The sequence below is a fragment of the Cololabis saira genome, chromosome 21 (assembly GCF_033807715.1).
Source record: "Cololabis saira isolate AMF1-May2022 chromosome 21, fColSai1.1, whole genome shotgun sequence".
Taxonomy (NCBI): domain Eukaryota; kingdom Metazoa; phylum Chordata; class Actinopteri; order Beloniformes; family Belonidae; genus Cololabis; species Cololabis saira.
In genome coordinates this window covers 7557263-7583193 of record NC_084607.1, presented here as the reverse complement: position 1 = coordinate 7583193, position 25931 = coordinate 7557263, and the positions used below count along the sequence as shown (strand labels likewise).

Genomic DNA, 25931 nt, shown 5'->3' with positions numbered 1-25931 from the left:
TTACCTCTGTGTTCATGCTGACCGACTGAGCGATCGAACGGTTGTTTTGTGTCTCCTGCACATAGATTTGTTTTGGGGGGGCTGCTTGGATCGGCTGACCACTAAAATAAAGAACTAACAAAATTGCTTTCAACTTTAAGCCAGTTATTTCTTAATTTATAACCTAAAAAAATGTTGACTGCAAGTGAAAATAAAGATCAATTGGAAGCTAAAATTATATTTTCGTTTAGGGTCTTTACCACCTAACCCTTCTCATAGTATTATATCTATGATATGGTAGTAATTATTAACAATTATAATAATTGTTTTCAATGTAATTTCTTTTTCAACAGGGATTTAGACTGAATTTTGAGGAGAAAAGAGGGAATTATAAATGTTTTATGTGATGCTGTCATCAACTGTACAAGAAGAACTAGACAACCATCTGAAACGGAGTAATAGAGTAATAATATTACTTTTCCAGGATAAAAAGTAATGAGGAACATATTACTTCTTTTGAGTAACAAGCACTAAAAAGCTTAAATGTGATAAACGACCTGAAAGGGACAGTTTTGAGGATGCAGCATTTTTGTTAGTTAATCCAAGATTTATGTGAGACTTTGAAATGAGACAGAGTCGAACTGTCATGACAACAGTTTTCAGTTAGTCCAGCTGACTTATTTAGCATTTTGATCTGTAATAATAAAATAACAACAAAAAAACTGCTTTGATTACATCATGTGACTGATAAATCCGTCAGTCATCATTATGAAACAACTTAAAATTGATGTTTAAAAGATCATCTTTTCATACCAGTTCTCTTGTTACTGTGGTTCATCGTTTCAGAAAATAATAAATCATAAATGAGGGAGAGGATGTGTTGGGTGCACTTGAGTAAATTTCTGAAATTCTTTTCCTAAACATGGTTTCAGTGATTCACTGATAGCTGGTAATTAATTGGGAGTCGATTGATTACTTTAGAATCGCGATAATAATATCGTGCATCAAAAATTGTGATCTTTCGTTGAATTAATTCTTAATAAAAAGAAAACCAGACTTCCTTTTTTCGGCTCTAATCGTGGTATGTTTTCAGAAGCGTGGAGTTTAACAGAAATAAAAGGTTTGTGCATAAATAAAGCCCGTGACTAATCACTGCAGCAACGAGAGCAACGTCGGCGTTGGTGGACCAGAGAAATCTAAATATTTCTAAAAGTCAGATGAGGAGCAGCGATGGTTCCACCTGTGACTAAGCAGACACAGGCCGGCCGGAGTGCAGCGTTAGCTGGCTTGCATAACGGGGCGTTTTCTCCCCCGTTTCCTCTTTCTCAGCTGCTTAGCGCCCAGTAGAGCAGTGGATGATGGGAGTTCCAACACGGCATGATCTAAAAACCCACTGGCGCTTTAGTGTGCCCCAGCTGGCTTATATAACCCAGCGTGGATGTGCAAACTGCCTTGCTGTTGGGAGAGCTGAGGACACACACACACACACACACACACACACACACACACACACACACACACACACACACACACACACACACTGCAGCCACTGATATGTGGCGTGCTTGCATGCGTTTGTGGGTGTGGGGATGCTGGCATGAGGACGTTTGTGTGCCGGAGCGAGCTTTGCACGCTTTGCAGAATCTAGACGGATTTGTTTTTCTGCTCGGCAACCGCATCACCGAATGCTCCCCTCTTCCTTACTACGCTCTCTGATGACATCATCAGCGTGTCCCCTCCACAAGCCCCGCCACGCCGATGTCACTTCCACGGGCCTTCACCTGAAGTGGCATCGTTTCTGTTGCGTAACTCCCCCCTCGCCTCCAAGCTGGAGCAGATTTTTCTCTTTTTGTCTCTTGTCCACCCGGAGGCGGCGTGTAACTCCTAATTATGATAAAAGCAGGTGTGTCCGTGGAAAGAAAGAAAGAAAGAAAAATCTGCAGATGTAAAAAAAACAAAAAAAAAAGCGCCACTCAGCAAGATGCTGCCTCCCTCCTGACCTCATCACGCACCCAAGGAAAAATGTTTAAGAAGTGTAATGCCGTGAATTATCACGGCTGAGATGACAATAAGTGCGGCGCAGCTCCTGACATGCAATACTACGAGCGTTGAGGACGAGGAGCTGCAGAGAGAGGCGGCGTCGGAGAGAGGCCTGACCTATATAAGAAGGAGGCTGAAATATTTATGGATGTGAGTGTCCTAATTGGCAAGCCACTGGGAGCACTGCGGCCTTCTCCTCCAATCACAGCCGGGCAGAGAGGTTAGGGCACGCGCAGACGAGCGGCGCCGGTCCGAGGGCCGCTGTCGTCCCCCGGTCCAAAAGATGCGTGGTTACGAGTGTGATCTGCCTTCGCTGCGGCTCCAGAATCATTAGAGTCATTACCAGAGCTGTTATCATCGCCGTTTTTCCGTGGCACAGACAGACGGACGGGAACAAGCGCTCAGAGCGCTGAGTCAAACGCAGCCTAATTGGCTGGGCTTAATCTCCAGCACTGGCACGCACCGCTCGGCTCTCCGAGAGGCCGAGGCCGCCATCGCCGTCCTCCGAGGAGACGAGGGAGACGAGGGAGACGGACGCTTTCTGACCGGGGGGATGAGGGGGGACGGAATCCCCCCTGAAATAAAAACGGTCAAAATCATCCCCCCTTTCCATCCCTTATGTCATTTCCTCAATGAATGTGGTTTTACTGCTATTTCAACATTTAGAGTCATCACCAGAAAAATAACACCAGAAAAATAACTTATTTGACAATTTTTACCCGTTTCAAGTACATTTTCACTTGAAATACCATATTTTCTGGACTATAAGCCGCACCTGCATACAAGCCGCACCCGCTCTATTTAAAATAAAAGATCTGCAAGCCTCAGATATTTATGTTGTTAGATTAGATATTTACTACATGTACAGAAGGATTTTGAACTGTAAATGATGTACATGTTTGTACCTAAATAGATCTTTCCTAACTGTGTTTTAACACGGCAGCAACGTTGCTGATTAAAACGGGACAGAACCGAGAGAAAATAACCAGTATTTATTTATCTATTAATCTGTTTGAAATTTGCTTCTACCTACTTCTATCTGCTGAAGAAGAAGTAGCGTATTCTTCTTTGCATTACTTTGTCTTAGTTTTGATTCTGGTTAGAGCGCCCCGAGCAGTGGAAGAAAAATCCACAGAATAGCTGCATCTTTGTATAAGCTGCATGTTTGAAAACCTATGAAAAAAGTAGCGGCTTATAGTCCAGAAAATACGGTGAGTAGAAAAATCTGCCAGTGGGACAAGATTTATCTTCTCATTACAAGCAATAAAATCTTGTTCCACATGCAGATTTTTCTACTTATTTCAAGTGAAAATCTACTTGAAACAGGTGAAAATTGTTGTTTTTTCCAGTGATGAGTCTTGTTTTAAGTGTAATGAGATTTTTTGACTAAAATGAGACATTTTAACTAGAAATAAGACAAATATTCTTGTTAAGATTTAGAGTTTTTGCAGTGATCCATTTTACTTATCCTGTGAAGGACAGAGTCATATTGATAAGTTCAGAAAAGTGTTTTTTATTGTTGCGTTTTGATGTATTTGATGTAAGCCCAGTGGATATTTAAAGCTTACAGAAGGCTGCATTTAACTGCTGCTATGTCATTCCTGCAGTATTTCTGCAGGTGTTTTGGTCAGTGCTATTATTTGTAATATATTATATTATTTGTAATCAGCACAAATTATCTGTCCCCATATGATAAAATCCACCATCCCCCCTGATTCTTTTTTACAACTCCAGTACTGGCAGTATCTGAGCATCGGCCAGGTCATGTGGCGTGGAGGAGTTGCTGGACACGAACGCGCCTCCGTTTTCTAATACAAGTGAAATGCAACAAATTCCACTTTTACCCACTTGGATCTAATTAGTCACGTTGTGAGTTAAACGGGAATCTTGGCAAGATTTCACCACAGAAATCTCACACCACTTGCTCCTGAAGAATAGTAACAGTTTCCTTGGAGACCTTACAGCATGAATGCAATATAAAGATGCCAGGAAATGATTTCCTGCTCCGGGAAAGGTTCTTATGAAATCTGCCTGAACAGATTGTCTCACAGAGGAAAAAAAAAAAAAACAACCAAATAAAAAAAGAAAAGTCCTTCTACGTTCAAAGTTCACTAAAGTACGAGGAGATTCACTGATTAACGGTACTCCTTGAAGGTATTTATAAGTGGTGACACATCTCCGGTTCATGTTTCTGTCTCACTGTAAGATGCAGAGGTGTAACCATGGCAACGTTGTCCGTGGTTACAACATCTCAAAGCTGGAATCGGTTGCTACTCAGCGACGGTGACCATAGAAACGGCGGTTTCCATCATCATAAGCAACAGAAGTCCCGGGTCAGAGCCATTAACGGGGCTATCGACCAAAGCGTCGTAACAGTGCATCATGAGCTCCGAGTCGTTGTTGTGATTTCAAGGATTAGTAAGCAAATGAGTCGGACAAGCGTCTCCGTCTTGCTTGCACAAAGGAAAGCAGAGCAGAAATCAATGCGCTGTGTTTACTGGGTACACAGCCGACTGCAACGCCGCGCGTCGTGTTACACACAGCCAGGCAGTAAAGACAGACGAGCCGCTTTGGCAGGACCCGGCCCAGGCCGGCCCGGCATCAGCTGCAGTCTGAGCAGAAAAGTGGGACACGTTTCCAGAAGAAAGCTGTGAAGGAGAAGTGTTTTTCTTTGTTTTTTTTTTTCCTTTGGAAAATGAAAAAGGAGAAGTTACTCACGTAGGAAGTACTCAGACGGGTCCGCTTGGTAATCTGTCTCCTCGGGAAAGTGGTCTATCTGCTTGCACATCCCTTTGAAGTTTCCTGCAGGGAAAGAAACAGAGAGAAAGATTTCAGGAGGGTTCATAGACGACAAACAGCCCGTCACGGGATTCATCACAGAGGTGTCAAGTAACGAAGTACAAATACTTCGTTACCTTACTTAAAGGAGCTTGAGGCAGGATTGAGGCAGGATTTATGAAAAAAATTCGTAAACGTTTTAAGTTTTCTAGTAATAATGTCAGATGAAGCGTTCCAAACCAAAAAGAATGAGCCCTCTAGTGTATCTCTCCGTTGCCTTGAACAGGCTTTGTGCTGCAAAATGTGCTGCAATTGTGGGGCCGAATTTCCCGCGCTGGGCTGCGGATGTGACGTCACATGACGCTGCATGCGCGTTCTCCCCGTTCTCCCGTGCCGTCTTCGCTGTTGCTGCAGTACCCCCAACGGCCATCGTGGTGAAGGGTGGCGTTAGAGAGTCTCATTTCTTAAAAGGAGCCTCAAGCTCCTTTAAGTAGAAATGTTGGTTATCTATACTTCACTGGAGTAATTATTTTTCAGACGGCTTTTTACTTTTACTCCTTACATTTTCACGCAATTATCTGTACTTTTTACTCCTTACATTTTAAAAACAGCCTCGTTACTCTATTTCATTTCGGCCTTTAAATAAAAACTATCCAGTTAAATTGCTCCATCCGGATAGAGTGAATTTGGTTGTGGTTGTTTCAGATGTTCTTGTCCAGTTTTGTTCTTACATCCGTTCCCTCAGATTCCTGCAACTAAACTTGGATGTACATTCCAATAAAGGTTAGGATAAATGATAACATGCCTCTGAAGTTTGACTTTTTGCACCATTACAATACTTATAGGCAACTAGTCATCATATCTCCTGCTCTCTGAAACACATGTTAATGCTCAATAGTACACATATATGGTTCTTTAATATATTTACATTATACTAAGATACATTCATTTTCAATGGCTTTTGTCCTTAATGGCTTTTTTCCCCCTTACATTACTTTTACTTTTATACTTTAAGTAGTTTTGAAACCAGTACTTTTATACTTTTTCTTGAGTAAAAAACTTGAGTTGATACTTCAACTTCTACAGGAGTATTTTTAAACTCTAGTATCTATACTTCTACCTGAGTAATGAATGTGAATACTTTTGAGACCTCTGTTCATCAGCTGGTTCTCGGACAGTAATCAGAATACTTTAAGATCTATTTGCCGTCTGCAGATCAGCTGATGAAAACGCCGCCCACATCAGCTTGTTTTTGCAGCTCTGCACCTTTTCCAGCAGCGTGCACACATATCTGTACGGTTTCCCGAACAGCCAGTGGAGATGGCATCAGAACGGTTCATATCAGAGGCTCCGTGTTCGGGAGGAAGACCTGCAGCGGTCGGCAGCTTGTAAACACGAGCGGTGCAGCTGGAGCGACCTGGAGCCGCTCCAGCAGCTCTGCACCGGCAACCTCATCTCCTAATGCGTCTTCATCTGGCCGACAACCGGCCGTCCAGATCCCCCGTCCATCCGGGAAGCAGCTTCACCCCCCCCCACCCACGCTGTCCTCCCTATCTGATCCCCCGTGTGAGCGGTTCTGGCAGCGTTGAGGTCACTCGGGGGGGCACGGGCGGGGGAGATGCCCATAAGGTGGCCATTATGACCACCAGATGCCGGGGCGTTTGATTGGACTAGATTAGCGTTTCATTAACTTTTCCATCTCCTCTCCCTCCAGTTGTCCCTCTAATTAGGGGGACAGGTGTTGGTTGCCATGGCGCCAGGTGTTGCAGCGGAGGGCCCTGGCAGCGAGGGATGATGGGAACAGTGGGGGGCAGTTATTACTTTGTGAACGATCCACGCGCCCCCCAACCCCGGCGATGACCACTCAGACGTTAAAGAGAGTTACACCTGAAACAAACGGAAGGATCAAAGCATCCCGCTGAGGTCCAGAGGTTCTGGAGAGGTTCTATAGAGGTTCTGTAGAGGTTCTGGAGAGGTTCTGTCAGTGGCGTCAATTCAGTCAAAGCTAAGGTATGGCAAAGTTACGAGTCACAGAACTTAACTAGAGTATCAATCAACACGTCCAGCAAATACTCATCACAGAAGTCTGCTATGTAGCTTATCTGTGTGGTCAAGAAAATTGGAACTTTTTCAACCGCAGTCTCGCTTACTGCAAAAACTCAAAATCTTACGAGGAATATTTGTCCCATTTCTAGTTAAAATGTCTCATTTTTAGTCAAAAAATCTCATTACACTTAAAACAAGAGTCATCACCAGAAAAATAACTTATTTGACCATTTTCACCTGTTTCAAGTAAATTTTCACTTGAAATAAGTAGAAAAATCTGCCAGTGGAACAAGATTTATCTTCTCGTTACAAGCAGAGTTATTTTTCTACTTACCGGTATTTCAAATGAAAATCTACTTGAAACAGGTGAAAATTGTTGTTTTTGAGTCTTGTCTTAAATGTAATGAGATTTTTTTTTACTAAAAATTAGACATTTTAACTAGAAATAAGACAAATATTCTTGTTAAGATTTTGAGTTTTTGCAGTGTATAATAACTAGTGAAATCGATATGTATTAAGTAATAGAATAATCAATACAAATAGACACTAATTCCATAAATGTATTTAAAAAACAAACATTTACATTTTCCCTTGAAGCCAAGGTGTGGCAGCTGCCATACCTTGGCTTCAAGTACTGTATTTCAAACTTGATTAACAAAATAAAAACCAGCTTTGCTCCGTTTCTTCAAAGTTGCCATTATGCGAGTCAGCGTCGCTGCTGTTGTCTTGAACGTCTGTGACGATTTCTGACGTTTTTAGCGCCATTACTTCGGCGACACCAACTACATTACCCACAATCCCCCTGACTACAGTAACAGAAATTACCGTAATGATCATATATAAGGCGCACTGCATTATAAGGCGCACTGACGGTTTTTGAGAAAATTAAAGGCTTTTAGGTGCGCCTTATAGTGCGGAAAATACAGTATTTGTTCTGATTTTATTAACGTCAGCTTGCTTGCAGGATTAAATGACTCTTTCCATCTAACAGATGTGAACAATTTACTAGATTTTGCAGAAATTCTCCATATTTCTGCAAAAACGAATTTCTTAGAAAGTTAAAAAACCTTGTTTCAATAAATAATAAGACTGTTTTCAGACTATTTTGCTGGTTTTAAGAGTCTAGTCAAGAAAATCTTTCTTAGATAATAAGACAAATTTGACTAGATTCAGGAATATTAGGCTTATTTCTAGCCGGGCTGTTTTTGCAGTGTCACCAGCATCAAGTCGGCGAGACCTTTCAGATCTGCAGGTTACTGTGACTCCACAAACCCGTATCAGAGTTGAATTATCCAGCATCTCCATCTTTTCCTGCACCCAGTCTCACATCGTTCTGCACCTCATGGAGGTAAGAGGAGGGCAGAGGAGGGAAAGAAAAGAGTTTGTTGTCTCGTCTCTGTGGCGTTTCGGACAAATCTTCTCGCTTCACGAGCCTCGGTGCATCACAGATGTGCCGGTTATTGATGCACCTTCACAGGTGTGTTTGAACCCCTGCGAAGGAAACAGCATCCACCGTTTCCAAACACACTTTTAGACTTTGATTCCTCTAAATACGATTTTTTTTAAATCATGTTGATGTTCTCTTTGCAAACCCTTGCTTTCTGTTTGGGTCGTGTTGGATTCGCCTGCTTTATCCACCTCGCCTGACAAATGTTGAGGTTTTTTTTTAAACTTTTTTTAATTGTAAGTAGTTTCCCAAGATACAAGAGTATTACAGCAATATAACAGGGAATACTTCCATCCTTCCATTGTTCCCATCTTTTTATATCTCTCCCACATTCCCATCCCTCCCCAGCACTCACAACAGACCCATAGTCAAGAAAAACAACCAAATGTAAAGAAAAAGAAAAAGAAATACATAAATAATAATAAGACTAATAAAAAGAAAAAAAGAAATTAATAATTAAAATGAAATAAATGGGGGGGCTCAGTCAACACATCAAAATAGAGATGTCAAAGACTCAATATGACTTAAGAGAGGTCTCCAGGTCCTTTCAAATCAGGGGTGTCAAATGTTTGGCCCGCGGGCCGCATGCGGCCCGAGAGAGATTTTCATGCGGCCCACGAGAAGTTTCCAATGCAAAAAACCAAAATGTTAATTTACTAAAAAGGAAGGCATAAATAATTGCCATGAATCGCAGCATATCCGATAATATATTTCTTCTACAGATCCATCGTTATTCCACAAAGAGCAGTTTTTGACATTTTTTTAGTTTTTTAGAATGCATTTGCCGATTTTATTTCTTTGTAGACGGTCGTTTATTTTTATTAACTGACTACTATTACTCTATTTTCGCAGGAAAAATATCACTGCTAAAAAAGATGATAGAAAATATTTATTCGGAGAATTTCAGTTTTGAATACGAGAATAGTGACAAAGTAAAACAGTTAAAAGAGAAGTACTGACTTTTTCGGCACACTGGCGTAAATATCCACGCCAATTTTTAAAAATAAATACACTTAATTGTACTGGAAAAATCTCTAAATCACAAAGAAACACTCTCGGATGTAATAAGAAAGATTTTGCTTTTAAGTAAATTTCCTATAAAGAAGCGAAATATAAAAAAATATATATTTGTTTCTGTTTATCTTTGTAAAATGATATTAAAAGTATCTTACATAATTTGAAAAAAAACGAGAAATTTCAAGAAAAGATCCTGAAGAAATATATTTTACATAATTAGAGTGTAAACAAAGTGCATATTTCCTTTAAAATTAACTAAACTGATATTGGATTAGATAACAATAGTAAAAAAAAGAATTAGAAAAAATTTTTTTCGCACTGTTTTTGTTATTTTGAGCGTGCGGCCCGCGAGAAAAAAATTGGTCAAATCCGGCCCGCCAAGCAAAATGAGTTTGACACCCCTGTTTCAAATGAATGTAAGGAGCCATTGAGGGAAATCTAAGCTTTTCAAGACTCATGACCAGTCAAACTTCTTCCACCCACCTACTATGGGATGAGGTTGAGAGTGTTTCCATTTAAGGAGGATAACAGGGTGGTGAAGGCAAGGACATTCTGTATAAGTCTAGAGGTAAAAGGCTGTAGGGGGGCCCCAAACAAAGCTGAGAGAGGTTCAGGAGAGATGGTCGTGTTACAGTATATGCTGTGCTAAGAGTTTTAAAGATTTCAGACCAGAATGTGGCAAGCCTGGGCCAGAACCAGAACACATGAGAATGGTGAGTTCATCTTTAACGCTCCTGCTGAGGTTCGGAGCTGGAAACGGTATTTCAGAATGAACGTGGGAACCTCTGCGCTTGTACACCCACTAATCCTCCTTAGACCCAATCTATTGTACCGCTCATTTCTCTCACTGACTCAGCTCTGGCACCTAATCAAAAAAACATTGATTTCCATCAACAGGTTTTGTGGCTATTAGAACAATCGGGAGGGAAGAGATAAAACGAGGGAAAGTCGGGGGGAGAAAGCCAATGTAATGGAAAGGAGAGATAAGCGTAGGAAGGACAGGTAACGGAGAGGTTTTTGAAGGACAGGGTGAAGGGAGATCGAGCGGGAGGTGGAATACATCAAGTTTTCATGGCTTTTTCATGGTTCAGTAATTGCTGAGCCATGAAAAGGCTCTCCGGACTTTAACTGAGCTGCAGGGTTTCTGAGCTCAACGCTCTGGTTTTAGTTTCTCTCCTGGTGGCAGATTAGAACCGGAATCTTTCCAATCAGCTGGACGGTGATCTCTGTTAACTACAGTACTGGAGTTGAGGGGGGGGATGAGGGGTGATGGCATCCCCCCCTGAAATAAAAACGGTCCAAATCATCCCCCCTGTAAAACTGCCATACCCCTTTCCATCCCTTATGTCATTTCATCAATGAATGTGGTTTTACTGCTATTTCAACATTTAGAGTCATCACCAGAAAAATAACTTATTTGACAATTTTCACCTGTTTCAAGTAAATTTTCATTTGAAATAAGTAGAAAAATCTGCCAGTGGGACAAGATTTATCTTCTCATTACTAGCAAAAAAATCTTGTTCCACTGGCAGATTTTTCTACTTATTTCAAGTGAAAATCTACTTGAAACAGGTGAAAATTGTTGTTTTTTCCAGTGATGAGTCTTGTTTTAAGTGTAATGAGATTTTTTTACTAAAATTAGACATTTTAACAAGAAATAAGACAAATATTCTTGTTAAGATTTTGAGTTTTTGCAGTGATCCATGTTACTTATCCTGTGAAGGACAGAGTCATATTGATAAGTTCAGAAAACTGTTCTTTATTTTTGTGTTTTGATGTATTTGATGTAAGCCCAGTGGATATTTAAAGCTTACAGAAGGCTGCATTTAACTGCTGCTATGTCATTCCTGCAGTATTTCTGCAGGTGTTTTGGTCACTGCTATTATTTGTAATATATCAAATTATTTGTAATCAGCACAAATTATCTGTCCCCATATGATAAAATCCATCCCCCCTGATTTTTTTTTACAACTCGAGTACTGGTTAACTAACCCTAACTAAAGCTTGAGAGAGGCAGCTCTGTTAGCTAACTGTTGCAGGAGCAAGCTGCTGCACGTTGTAGGTGTAACCCCCCCCGCCCACGCCTCCTGCATCGACTCCCCCGGGCCGCTGCTGCAAATAACAATATGTTCCTCTTCATCTCGCCTTCTTAAATAAGCCCTAAATACGTTGCATCTCCGGGAAGAAACAGGAGAGAGGAGGGGAAGGCACGCTGGCGTCGCCTCTCGGAGCACATCTCACTGAAAGATGACTTGTGTTTACATACGACTACATTACACACTCCCAGCAGAGCTGTCTGGGCGAACTAGCTGCTGCAGCAGCAGCAGCATGTGTGTGGGTCTGTGTGTTAACAATGTTAACAAGTGGGTGGAAGATTTGGTTTGCAGCTGGGCATCCCGTCCACATTTGTGCGATCTGTAATACTGGCTGTGGTGAAATTGGCCTGTCGGGGTGGGGGGGGGCACTTCAATTAGCGCGCTGAAAGATTTAAGTGCTGCTTAAGTGCTCCAAACCGTCCTTTTCCCGTAGGATAGGTCAACTCAGATTATTGATAAATCTTCCATAGTATTCTATGAATACATTTTCACTTCATACACAAACTCCCGCAAATTACAAGAGAATCTTTCCTAAAAATATGATAAAATATAACAATAACTTAATAATATGCTTTCCAAAAATATGTTTCGAGTATTAAGCATTAGATGATGATTCCAGTTAGTTCATGACAACTAAAAGTCTTCTTCACACACAAAAAAGAATCCTGGAGTTCCACACAGCTCTGTGCTTGGACCACTACTTTTCCCTCCATAAAGCCTCCTCTAATATAATATTGTTAGGCAGCACAGCCATGAATAATATTTTATTAACACATTTTCACTTCATACACAGACTCTCACAAATTACAAGAGAACCTTCATAATGATATGATATAATATAACAATAACTTCATAAAAACAGGATGTATTGAGCCTTAGATGCTGATTCCAGTATGTCCATAAGAGCTAAAAGTCTTCTTTACACACAAAATATAATCCTGGGGCCCTGGATGGCTCGTTGGGTTGACCGGGCGTCATTTGTAGATACTGTGGTCCTCGCGCGGGTAGTGTGGGTTCAAGTCCCGGCCTGTCGCTCTATACTGCAACCCCCCCCTTCTCTCTACACGTTTCCTGTCTACTTACTTTCTCAATAAAAGGCCACTAATGCAAATCATAATACAATCACAATCCTGGAGTTCCACAGAGCTCAGTGCTTTAACCCCTACTTTTCCCTACATGAAGCCTCCTCTTATATATTATTGTTAGGCAGCACAGCCATAAATGTCTATTCTGTGCAGATGATTTGTGTCCATGAAGCCAGATGATATCATGACCTGATCCATGTGTTAGTTCTGTTTTCTGTGGGATCTTGTTATAGTGGTTTCGTCCGTCTCCTTGATTGTCTGCTCCCGCCCTCATTACTTTCACCTGTTCTGTGTGTGTACATACAGTCCCTGTATTTCCTCTTTTCGTTGGCAGTTCGTCTTTTTATCCCTGTGCGTTTGCTCGTAGCCATTATCGCTCCTTAGTAAATTTCTAGGTTTTGACCCCTGCCTCTATACTGCCTGACCTCTCTTTTTTGCCTGATCCCAGTCTGTTTAGTTTGCTCTCGCTGACTGTTACCTTGCCTAACGCTGTGTTTGAGTCGTGCTATTGGGTCCAGACTATTGTTGCTACACCCTCAGCGTGATAGATGAACCAATCATATAGCTACCTGAGTATCACAATGAAAGAAACTGAACCGAACTGAATTGAAGGGAATCTTATAAGAGTAAAGTATTTTGGTGAAAGGATATATCATCTCTTTGTCACTAGGATTTACAAAATTGTCACAGATTAACAGTGAAACTCAGACTGGTACACTAGACTTTAGGGTTCAGCCTCTAGTCACTCTCATGAACCTTGCTTTGTTTGTGCAACTGTTAGTTAGTTAATATTGATTTCGGTCAATCACAAACATAAAAATCAACAAACAAGATAAGGTTTTGCCCTGGTCCACATTGTGATTATTTTGACCGAAAAGGTCTGGGCTTGAAGCATAAAGCTTATCTTGCCCACCTTTTAACAGAATAGAATATACAAAAATAACAAATGAAGTATCATAAGTCTATACAAAATACTAAAAATAATAGTAATAATAATAATAACAATAATAATAATAATAATAATAATAATAATAATAATAATAATAATAATAATAATAGCTGTAATAATAGTAATAGTAATAATAATGATAATAATAATAATGATAGCTCTGAGAACAGAAAGTGAAAAGATGCTAAGGAAACTGACAAAACCAATTTAAGTTGTCATTTTATCTCATGCATATGTGCATTCTTCTTTGTTTGCTTATTGTGTTTCTATATATGTGTCCATTACCTTTGCTTTGAATAATATCTTGTATGCTTTTATTGAGTTTGCTAGTTTAAGGTCGTTGTGTAATGAGTTCCACAGTTTTACTCCTAAAACGGATATACATCTGCCCTTTGTATTTGTTCTTATTGCTGTTGTGTCAAACAGTTGACACTGTGACATCACTTGTCTTTGAGGATGTGTGTGTTGCCTGTTTACGTGTTGCATATTGAAAAGACTGCACTCTGAACCTGGTTTAAAAACTTTTCACGACCCCCAAGATGCTATGTGAATATACCTGGGATCAGATTATTTGTTTGAGAGTAGTTTCACGCCAAAGCCACTCAATGAGCCCAGTACACCAGTGGACACCGTACCCCCCCCCCCCTTGTAGTGAGAAAGAGCTACGAGCCAGCCCCATGCCCTCTGCGTCCCCTCCTGACTCCTCCAGCCGTAAAGCACTTCATCACCGCAGGGCCTGGAGAGACGGGGAAGCACTCAAGAGTGGAGAGCAGTGGAGAGGAAAGCTGGTGGTGGCGAGGAGAAGGGGGCTGTGGGTGTAGATTTATAGTTGGCAAACACAGCCGGGCTCTGGGTCCGGTCCCGAGGGACCGGGGCTAATCCGGTCAGCCCTGTTTTCAAGCCCTTTTGGTCACAAACAAAACGATCCCTAACTTCTGGGTCGGTGAGGTCGTTGCGTTGCTCTTTATTCACATTCTTGGAAAGAGAGCTTCACGTATAAGTTCTGGGTTTTTTTGGACCAGCTCCAGGTGAAGCAGAGCTCCTCTTAATGTGGCAACGGCCCAAGGTTCAGGTGTTGACCGGTTAAAAGAGGTCTGAGATACTATTGATATGACCGGCGAGGCCTCGGGCTCCTGGTTAATAGACAAGAGCAGCAAAAGCTGCTCTCTTGCCTTCTTTCTCGGGGCAGGAAGACTATTTTCTGAGGATTGTCTGCAACTCTTAAGGCAGTAATGACTCATTGTCCCTCCTAGACTGTCTCCATTTACTGTAGCTACACCAGTACAGTCAAAGTAATGAAGCCGTACGACTTTGACTGCCTGTCCCAATCGTGTGCGATCTGCTGCTTTTACAACACAGCAGCGACTTGTGTCGCAGCTCTCAGCAACTTAGTAGCACCGACAATGTATTCCCGCCGGCCGTCGTCAGACTGCCCATATTTGGAGGCAGGAAAACGAGCGAAAAACCCAGTCAATCTCTTCCTGGATGCCAGAGGAGAGAGACATCCGGGTCAGGCCTGCCCACACACGACACCCTCCAACGGTGATCAAATGTTCATCGCTGCCTTGACTCTGCAGACAGAGACAAAGGTTTGATGAGACACAAACACGTAGGAGGTGTGTGGTGGAAAAAGGGGGGGGGGGCTGCAGGGGGTCAGCAGGACTTGACTGAGTAGGAGGTGCCGTTTAAAAGAGAATGAGTTGGAGACGGAGATCCGAGCCCACTTCTGATTCGTTAGTGGGCGGTATATTCTCGAAAACTTTCCAGGCAGCCAGCGAGTGCGTCAGCATCCAGAAACCTCTCTCTCAACGCTGCTGCCCCCCCCCCCACCCCCACCACATCCTCTCCTCCCACCTCCGTCCTCAGTCCCAACAGCAGCCGTTGCCATGTGGACATCGGCGCTGTAGATTTCGGTTACCATGGATACAGCTTCCTGGTCCTCCAGTAGGGGGAGCGTCACACGGATGGAGCTGGCGATGTTGCCTTTAACCCCCCCCCTGGACGCCACTGCAGTTTCAACAGCTGGCAGTTGTGCAAGCCTCGAAAAACCCTGCAAAAGCCCGTCAGGTGCGCCTGAACCCATCTGGGTCGGGCGATACATCCACATTACACCGCCGGTGGAGAGAGATGCATCGCACACACGGGTCATTTAACCGCAGAAATGAGCCGAAATGTTCCCTCCTGGTCTGAAGTTCCACTCCGGAGCATACAGGTGTGCCTGCATGCACGGGGAAGTGCACGTGGAGTGCCTGTGGATCCACATATAATGGGGTTCATGCATGTTATTTGCTGCCAACAACTCCCACCTAATGAACAGCCGCCCCAGAGGAAGTGACAAGAGGCCTAATCGCCTTATTCATCTTCATAATCACACCGTATTCATCCTTATAATCACGATATTCATCTTAATAACGACCCGGCAGGGCCGGGGAGGCTCTTTTGCACCACTGCTCTCATCACGCGTACACACAGAGGCACATTTAGTCTGGCTTCATTCATATCGTTATATTGGGCAAACAGACACTGAAATAACGATGTGAGAGGTGTAAAGGCCTGTTCCCGTCCGCCTAAAGCACCCGCTGCACTTCAGCTGCGATCGTCTTAGAAGTAGGGATGGGAATCGAGAACCAGTTCTTGTTGAGAACCGGTTCCCAGTGTTTCAATTCCTTGGAATCGTTTGCCTTTTTTGCAAACGATTCCCTTATCAATTCCAGTGGGCGCGAATGTAATTGCCACAGAATAATTTGTTATATTTAGTTAATTTCTACAGAAGAATATTTATTTTATTATTATTATTTTATATTAAATACATATTTTATATCACAAATAATTTTGTGGGGACCCCCTGGCACCATCGAGGAGCCCAAGGCTGGCTTAGACCTCACTTGTATTTTTTTGTTCAAAGATATAAAACAAAGTTGATGCTAATCAACCTGTTTGTTCTCCTTTTTTCCCAAATGAGAATTGATAAGAGAATCGTTAAAAAGAATCGAAAATGGAATCGGAATTTGAAAAATCTTATCAATTCCAATCCCTACTTAGAAGTGTAAAAAGGTTAGTGATGAGATCTAAAGACACGCCTCCGAGTGCATCGTAGGTCTTTATGGATATCCTCTAGGCCTGTGTTGCAAAAATCAATTTCCCAATTCTAAAACGATTCTCATATTAATTCCTAAAAATCGATTCATACGTCAAAAGATTTTTTTATCATTACGTTACAACTTTTGGTTATTTTTTTGTTTATCCCCAAAAAAGGAATGTTTTGTTGGACACGAGAATAACTGGTGCCATGTTTTTGCCTTTAAATATGTTTAAAGGTATGAAAACATTAAAGTGTTAGGTTATAATTGCATAAATTGTCTATATTTCATTACTTTATATACTGTCTTGGGGTTACATTTGCAAAAAATGCAAAAAACCAAATGCTAAAAAATTAAAAACCAAAATAGACTGAAAATGGAACAAATAAAAACGGAATGTGGGAAAAAATAAAAGCGATTTCATCCGTCTCTGTTTCCTCCCTGGATCTGTTTGGTAATTCTGACCCACATGATGTTTCTGAAAGCAGTTCTATCAGCATTCTGGGAGCTGATTGGTCCTTACAGCATCATTACCTGCCAATACTTGCTGTTTAATCTCAATATAATACTAGTAGTAATATTTTGCATAACTACAGTCATATAATTCATGCAACAGCTCAAAAAACAGTTTTAATAACACTAACCCAAATGAATATCGGAATCGAATCGAATCGGATCGAATCAAATCTTGATAATCGATTCTGAATCTTAAGAATCGGAATCGAATCGATTCTTGACATTTGAATCGATCCCCAGCACTAATATCCTCTGACATCACTTCCTGGTGTATTATCAGTGTCCTAAGACAAATAAACACCTGCTGCAGTAGCTGCTACTAAAACGGAAACCTTTGAGATCGTCACAACTTAAATAAAGACTCTGATTAACACATAAAAAATAGTTGGCAGTGGAGATATTCACTCTAGCCAGGAACATTTTTGGCTTCATTTGGTGAGTGGGGGGTCGTATGTAGCAAAAGTGAAAGCCAGAAAACGTCTAAAGCTCTGGTGGGGTTGCGTTTGGTTTGTGATGGAGAAGCTGGCAGGTTTGTAAGGCAGCGGTCGGGGCTGCAGGTGATGTGGGAGGCAGGCTAATGGAGGCAGCGAGGGGCCGTCAGGTTTCAGCTCGTCGGAGGATGACTGACAGACGTTAGACAGCCGGTTGACCTCCTGCGACTCGGCTCCGAGCGCTTTCCCAACAAAGACGCTCTTCTCCGACCTGAGTGGAGGGATTTATGTGCCGTCTCTGATCTCTGCGTCCGCCCGGGAGCTGCTGCAGCGCCGTGTGGGACTCGTTACGTCTGAGCGGATGTGATGATGAGAAAAGTCATCTTCACTTCCCCACACTGCTGTCCGCACTCCCTTCTTCCTCTCTGCATCGGGGGGCGGGGGGTTTCATGTGTAGCCTTCGTGTATTTACAGGTTTATGAATTAATAATAATAATAATACTGTCTTTTATCCAAAGCGAAACACACAGGGAGTAATTAGGGTTACGGGTCTTGCTCGGGGGCCCAAGGTGGTTCATCTTGGTTGCCATTCTGGGGCTTGAACCTGGACCTCCAGACCCAAACCCTCTGTAGCCACTAGACTACCACCCCCACTAGACCTCGAGAAAGCAGAAGATACTCCATCCAGAGTAGGAATGGACGATACTTTACCGTTCACGATATACCATCAAAATAATTCCCCACGGTAAGAATTTGTCATCTTGCGGTAAAAACGATAAATTCCCATTGATGACGTTTTTGTGTAAAGCTGATTTAGAAAGTCTGAAAAGTCTGATTGAGAAAGGAAGGAAGGAAGGAAGGAAGGAAGGAAGGAAGGAAGGAAGGAAGGAAGGAAGGAAGGAAGGAAGGAAGGAAGGAAGGAAGGAAGGAAGGAAGGAAGGAAGGAAGGAAGGAAGGAAGGAAGGAAGGAAATGAGCCAGAAAGAAAGAAAGAAGGATAAATTCCCGTTGATAGGTGTTTGTGTAACAAACATGGCTGATCTGAGTCATTCCAGTTTTGCAGTACAGGTGTAACTCATTTAATTGGTTTTTATTCATTCAATTTAATTGGTGTAGTTTAGTAGCATTTAGTATTCTTTTAGAGCAGTGATTTGAGGGCTCCAAAGACTGAATGTGGTGATAGATTTATAGTTAAAAAGGTGGAGTTGAATTGGTATGTTTTTTATTGTCATTTTTATCGTTGTCGCGATAAATGCCAGAAATTATCGTGATACATTTTTTAGTCCATACCGCCCATCCCTAGTGTGTTGCCTGTTTACGTGTTGCATATTGAAAAGACTGCACTCTGAACCTGGTTTAAAAACTTTTCACGACCCCCAAGATGCTATGTGAACATACCTGGGCTCAGATTATTTGTTTGAGAGTAGTTTCACGCCAAAGCCACTCAATGAGCCCAGTCACTGGTGGACACTGTACCCCCCTCCCTTGTAGTGAGAATGAGCTACGAGCCAGCCCCATGCCCTCTGCGTGGAGGTGGAGTTGAATTGGTATTTTTTTTATCGTCAATTTTATTGTTATCGGGATAAATGCCAGAAATGATCGTGATAAATGTTTTTGTCTATATCTCCCATCCCTAATCCAGAGTTCATTTGAATAAAACAAGTTCTACAATCTCCGCTTTCTTCCGCTTCTCCTCTGAATAACAAGGACATGTACCGAGATGTTTTTTTGTGACCAACAGCTTTGACTCAAGTCCCACAGATGTGAATGTTCCTCTTCTGGTAGCTGATGTGGTTGTGTTAAGGTCACGGTATCACTTCAGTCCAGAAGAGACTACATCTAATCTAAATGTTTGGTGGGAACACTCAGTGTTTTTACGTGCACATCTAAATCCAGCTATTGGTAATAATCTACTTAAGGATTAAACTGCAGTTTCAGAGAAATCCAATTAAACATGCGCGAGAAGACAATCGATTATTGAGTGAGCTGCGTTTGACTCCACAACACTAGGTGGCGCCACACGCACTTCTGCATTGTCGTTCTTCCGGTACAATTAATTAACAAGCGTGAAGGTGGACAACAAGATGTGATGCAGCAGCTCTGTAAATTTCGTACATACTGAGCGGATCAAGTTGCAGGTAAGATACAGCAAATTCTCCCTCTTCTTCTTCTGTTACCGTGTTGTTGTGATGCCGTGACACTTGTCACTTCCAGAAGGGGGCAGTCAGTAGCTTGGCTAAGCGTGGGTTGCGTATACATGCCAGAATAACTCGGATTAGGACGCATTATCTGGCACTAAAAGCTCCTTCTCAAGAACTTCAGGTTGGTTCGACTACAGCCAGACTAAGGTGTATACGTGGCTTTTCAAACTTCCATATCGGTCTGATTAAGGCAACAATCCAACTTTCTGTTAGTGCATGTAAACGTACTGACTGAAAGCTGCAGGTTTGACGACATAAGGAACAAACATTCACGTGAGACCTGCACAGTCCATGAAGCAGCTGAGCATTCTGAATCAGGAAACCCTGGGCTTCACCTTGGTTTTACACATTTCTATTTCTCCTTCATCCAAAGGTAGAAACATGAATGAATAAAAACAAATAGTCTCGTCCATATCGTTGCCACCGGAGGAACTTTGAAACGGCAGGTCCCTTTTGCAAATGCTTGGCAGCAGCTCGCCGGCTCCTCCGGCGTGGATCAGCTAAGGACGCCAGGAACCGCGGCAAAATGTTTGGAAACCCTCCTGAGTGGAAGTCTGCCCGGGCCTGCGGTCAGTCGGCTGACTGAAATAAGGCGAGCGTGTTTCAGTTTCCCAGACCTGCTTGTTCCCCCAAGAAAAAACAAGCCTTTACAAATCAGAGAGTGATGTCACAGGGGGTTGTCCAGTTCGTTTTATACAGTCTGCAATCTAAACGTGATACATTTGCACTGAATTTTGATTGCTTGACAAAGGTTTCTGTTATGTTCCTTTTTAGCACGCCATCTTGACAGAAAAAAAACAGAAATGTAAAGATTTTTGCAAATTTATTCAAAAAGAAAAACTGGGGTTTAAAAGATGGCATACTGGATGGGGTTGATTTAGATTTTTGTTTTGTACCATTTTATCGTTGCCAAAAAATACCAATTTGATTTATAAAAAAAAAAAAAAAGAAAAACTGAAATATCAAGTTTTCCATCCCTATCTTCGATTAAAGGAATCAAAAACAATGAACGAAGTTACTGATGTTGCAGTTGGGATGGATCCAAAGGTCAGTTCAGAAGGCTGAAGATTTTAACTTGCTGATTCTTTTCATCGGAGAAGAATATTTAGGGTTTTTTTTAATAAATTGGCGGGACACACACACCGTCTTGTGATTCTGATGAAGGTGGAAGTAATCGCTGAAACATGTCAAACCTAAATATTCTTGTCCGACAAAAAGAATCAGCAAGTTAAATTGTAAAGCCGCGGACAAAATGAAATGTATTAAATCTGAAGGCTGTAGAGGCGGACTAACTGATGGAGACACGCGTTCACCAGTCTGTTTATAAAGCAGTCGATGGGCAGCTTTCACAGTGAACACCTGAACTGCTTGCAACAAACAAGCTCCTGTCCTGCAGCAACAGCGTTGCTCTGTTACTCGTGCGATTTGTTAAGGCTCCAAAATGCGTTTTCTCATGTGCATGAGCACAACTGCAGTAATTTCACTGCTGAGTTTGAGTCAAAGTCGAGCTTATCTGTGTAATTATTCTGTGCACGATGCCGAGCACTTGTCAAATAGCGGATTTCCAGATGCAACCCCCCCCCCCCCGGAGCTGATCCCCGTGATTGAGACTGGTGTGGGCGAAGTGCTGCTGGTATTATCGTTAGGTTTGTTTTGCATTTCTGGGAAATGCCGTTTCCTGCGGGGGCTGCGTGGGGACTCTTGTGGGAATGAGACAGCTTTCAGCACGTCGGACCAGAAGGCCGTGACGCACTGGGCTGTGATGCCGGTGACTCACTGGTGCCCCTTGTTCCTGGATCTGTGAAATGTCATCCCAGCCTTCCCCGTGATCTCTGCGCCGCTCCGGGACCTCGTGTGTCCTGGTGTTTCCACACGTCTCGGCCGAGACGCGCAGATGGACGACACTCCTCGGCCGCGACATCTCCTCGGCCGAGGGCGCCGATGCTCATCTCGTCTTCTCTGACAGAACAACAACAAATAAAAAAACCTGCTGTCGACGCGTCCGCGCTGTTGACCCGGTGCTTCACTTACCAGGGGCTTTGTAAGAACCCAATGTGCTCGTCATGAGTGTTGTTTCCAGGACAAACGGGGGGATTTTTGTGTTTTGTTGGTTTTGTTTGGGTTGTGGGACTGAAGTTACTGAATTTTGTTTGCAAAATTCAGTAACTTCAGTAAATTCAGTTTGTTTGCAAACTATTTTGCAAACAATATGTGCATCGTCTCTCCGCCATGACCCTCATAAACCGGGTAATCGTCCCAGATCTGGAGGTTGGCTGGGCGTCAATTAACAAATGACTCGATCCATGAGTCCAGGGGTGCAGGAAATGACTGTTCACTAAGTTACAACTTTTTGCCGCGGTTCCTGGCGTCCTTAGCTGATCCACGCCGGAGGAGCCGGCGAGCTGCTGCCAAGCATTTGCAAAAGGGACCTGCCGTTTCAAAGTTCCTCCGGTGGCAACGTCAGAAAGAACTGATCATCTGATAAAATAACTGTAACAGTAATCGAAAGAGAAAACTGCTTAGAGGGGACGGTCCTGTATACGTGTCTGAACAGCTCTTCTGAAGATGATACAAACATCCCTCGTAGTTATGTACAATTAATACTTGAAAAGTCCAAGAAACGAATCTTGAATGCAAATCTCTGTTCCATAATGAGACAGCAGGCTGAAACAGCTACAACACCCTCAAAACTAGGCCTGTGTTGAAAAAAATCGATTTTCCGATTCTAAATCGATTCTCATATTAAAGGAGCTGTATGTAAGAGCAATAATAAAACGAATCATAAAATGATCCCGATATGTCAACAGACATTTAAAAATCATGTTAATTTCAAATACTTATGTCACTGACAACAGCACTCAAGTCAGGATATTCCAGTTTAAAAAGAGGAGTTGCAGCCCTCAACTGATGTTTATGTTGTCATTTTTTGTTTTGGCCTGAAGCTCCACCCTCCACCTATCTCCCAATCACCAAGTCAGTATTGTTTCTGAAGCTCCACCCTCCACCTATCTTCCAATCACCAAGTCAGTATTGTTTCTGAAGCTCCACCCTCCACCCATCTCCCAATCACCAAGTCAGTATTGTTTCTGAAGCTCCACCCTCCACCTATCTCCCAATCACCAAGTCAGTATTGTTTCTGAAGCTCCACCCTCCACCTATCTCCCAATCACCAAGTCAGTATTGTTTCTGAAGCTCCACCCTCCACCTATCTCCCAATCACCAAGTCAGTATTGTTTCGGCATCCGGGTTGCCAGCTCGGCTCTAATTATCGCAGCCATGGCAGCCTACGTTCCTGCTGCATTCTGCAGCCTACCTGGCAACCTCTGGTCGGGGGGAGGAGGGGGAGGGGACACGCCGCTCAACAATATTTTGAAAGTGACTGCAGTACCAGTTTTGGCCATTTCTTACAGACGGCTCCTTTAATTTCTAAAAATCGATTCTTATGTCTAAAGATCGATTTTTTTTATTTTTTTTTTCCATCATAATAATAATAATGCATTTAACTTGTAACGCACTTTCCATTCAATGAATCTCAAAGTGCTACACTTAGACCATTATTAATTCATACACATTCTCACTGGTGGTGGTAAGCTACGTTTCGTAGCCACAGCTGCCCTGGGGAGACTGACGGAAGCGTGGCTGCCATTCCGCGCCAAACGGCCCCTCCGACCACCACCAACATTCATACACATTCAAACACATTCACACGAGGCAAGGTGGGTAAGGTGTCTTGCCCAAGGACACTACGACAGTAACTGGGATGGAGCGGGATTCGAACCGCCGACCTTCGGATCATTGGACGACCCGCTCTACCACCTGAGCTACTGCCGCCCCATTTTCATTCATTCATTTTCATTTTCGCCAGGTGAACTTTAATCCCACTAGTCGGACACACAGTTTGTCATGACACTTACTGCATGAACTGTTGCAATTTCTTTCTTTTTTGCACTTTAAATGGATATTGAAAGGCCTGTTTGAGTTATTTATTTCTTAGTTATTTCACAATAATTATTGTGAAATTATTATTTCACTAGTTATTTTACAGTCATATAATTCAGGCAACAGCTCAAAAAACATTTTAAATAACACTAAGCCAAATCAATATCGAATCGGAATCGAATCGATTCTTGACATTTGAATCGATACCCAGCCCTACTCAAAACGTCTAACTGGGCACAAAGGCTGCTCTGTGCCGTCACACAAATGTCTTCTGATGTCTTTTGACAAACTAAACAGCTGGAACACATCATCTATTTATGGTATAAAAATAATGTTAGAAAACTCTCTGCAACACATCAGCATGTACCAGTCAAACAATTCAATTCAGCTATTCTTTATATAATGCTTAAAACATTTAATTGGATAATCAATAAGTTATACAAGTGTATATGATTGCATAATGGACTGTTATTAGTTACTGAGATATCGGATGTCAACACATCCGAGAATCGATGTCATCGGACCTGCAAAGGCTTCACTTTTCATCGTTCTCCAGCTTTCTACCACACGGCTGAAACTCTCTCGGAGATCTGGACCAACTTGAGGAGAAAAGCGCCCCGGAGGGTTTGTTTGGCCGGGAAACGGAGCCGTGAGACAGAACCGAGCTGACCATCAGGTGCACCACACTGCAGCGGGCCCCCGGTGTCCTCTCTGCAGCGCTGCGCCGACTCCAGCCTGCAGCGCCGCAGCAAACGGCCGTTTAATCCCTCAGATCTGAATTAATGGACTGGTGAAAGCTTCAAAGCCTCGTCCAGCCGAGTCCACCGCAGCACGGCGGCAAGGCTGCAAACAAGTGCAGGATTTTGTTTCTGATGAAACGACCACAACATGCCTCAGAAATGTGGGACTGCTGGAGGTCAACTTCATGGAAAATACAACACACGGTGGAAAAAGTAACTAAATGGAAATAAAACCAGCTCAAATGACCCTTTGTCAAGCCCCGCCCCCGTTGCCAGGTCGGACAAAACTATCATCTCTCCCATCCACTTCCGTTGTAAAAACGGGGTTTTACATCAATTTATTTCTAATTATTGGACCAAAGAAAATCAACAGCCACCAGATATAAATTTAAAAAAAGACTTTTTGTGTAGTGAGTTTAAAAAACAGATGTTTTTGGAGAAAACAAAATCTTTTGATTAGTTTAGCTAATAGCACGGTGGGCGTCCACATTTATCCAAAGCAGACATTTTTCGTATTTTCGTATCAAATGTATTCCTGTTATTCTCTCTGGGTAGCGGGTGTCACTTTACAATTGCCCCGAGCACACCGCCTAACCATTTAGATAGATAAATAAATAAAACATTTTTGTGGTTGTAGCTATGGGTTGTAGCCAAGGTTATTATAGTTAACTAAAACTAAACTAAGAACTAAAACTAGGTCTGATAAAACATGTTAGTTAACTGAAATAAAAACAAAAGTTTAGAAAGAATGAAAACGAACTGAAATAATATCTTGTCCTTATGAAACTAACTAAAATAAAATAAAAATATCCAGAAAATGTCTTTCATTTTAGTCTTTTTTAGTCAATTTGGTCAAATTTGTCAACAAGGCAGTGGTGCATGTGTTTATAGAGACTGAGGCGTCTACATGACCCCATATTATAATAACAAACTAAAACTAATACTGAAACTAACAGAAACTAATGGAAGAATACAAAACTATAATACCTCGGGTTGTAGCTGCTGCAGAGCCGACTTTGTTTTGGCAGGACGGATCAGATTTCTGCCAGTTTGGGGATAAAAATACGCTGAACTACCACTACTACTTACTAATACGAAGTTTAAAAACATAATCCAGTGATTTAAATTTGGATGCAAGGCAGTAAAAACTAGGCTTTTTCCATTGATGTGAACGAGAGGCGGCTGTTTTGTCCAACCAGATATTCTGACCCGGTGTTCTGCCAATTTCTGCTACCTGCCGAGAAATGCTACTTTGTGGTTCTGCGCATGCGCACAGTGGATTTTCAAAGTTTGATTGTCACACCAATCATTTCTTGCACGATGTAAAATTGATAATATGGGATGTTGAGTATTTGATCCTTCAAAATACACTACCCATGACATGAATCACATTACATAAAGAGATAAAGAGAAAAAAAGAGAAAGAAAACTACAATTCTATGGCTTTATTTGATATTCATTCAGTCATTCGCCTTTATTTAAACAGGCAGCTGATTAATAACACATTCTTATTTACAATGACGACCTGGCAAGATACAAGGACCACTTGGAGGGGAAAAGGAAGTGGTTTAGGGAGTAAAACACAGTA

General features: G+C 42.2%; 1 protein-coding gene across 1 annotated transcript in view; it reads right to left on the bottom strand.

Moving 5' to 3' along the window:
* The window catches only part of cacng2a (calcium channel, voltage-dependent, gamma subunit 2a), a 92020-nt gene that overhangs the window by 25838 nt on the left and 40251 nt on the right, over positions 1–25931 (bottom strand). The window contains exon 2 of the mRNA XM_061712688.1: positions 4738–4821. Coding sequence (XP_061568672.1) covers positions 4738–4821 — 84 coding nt within the window. The remainder of the gene's footprint in view (positions 1–4737; positions 4822–25931) is intronic.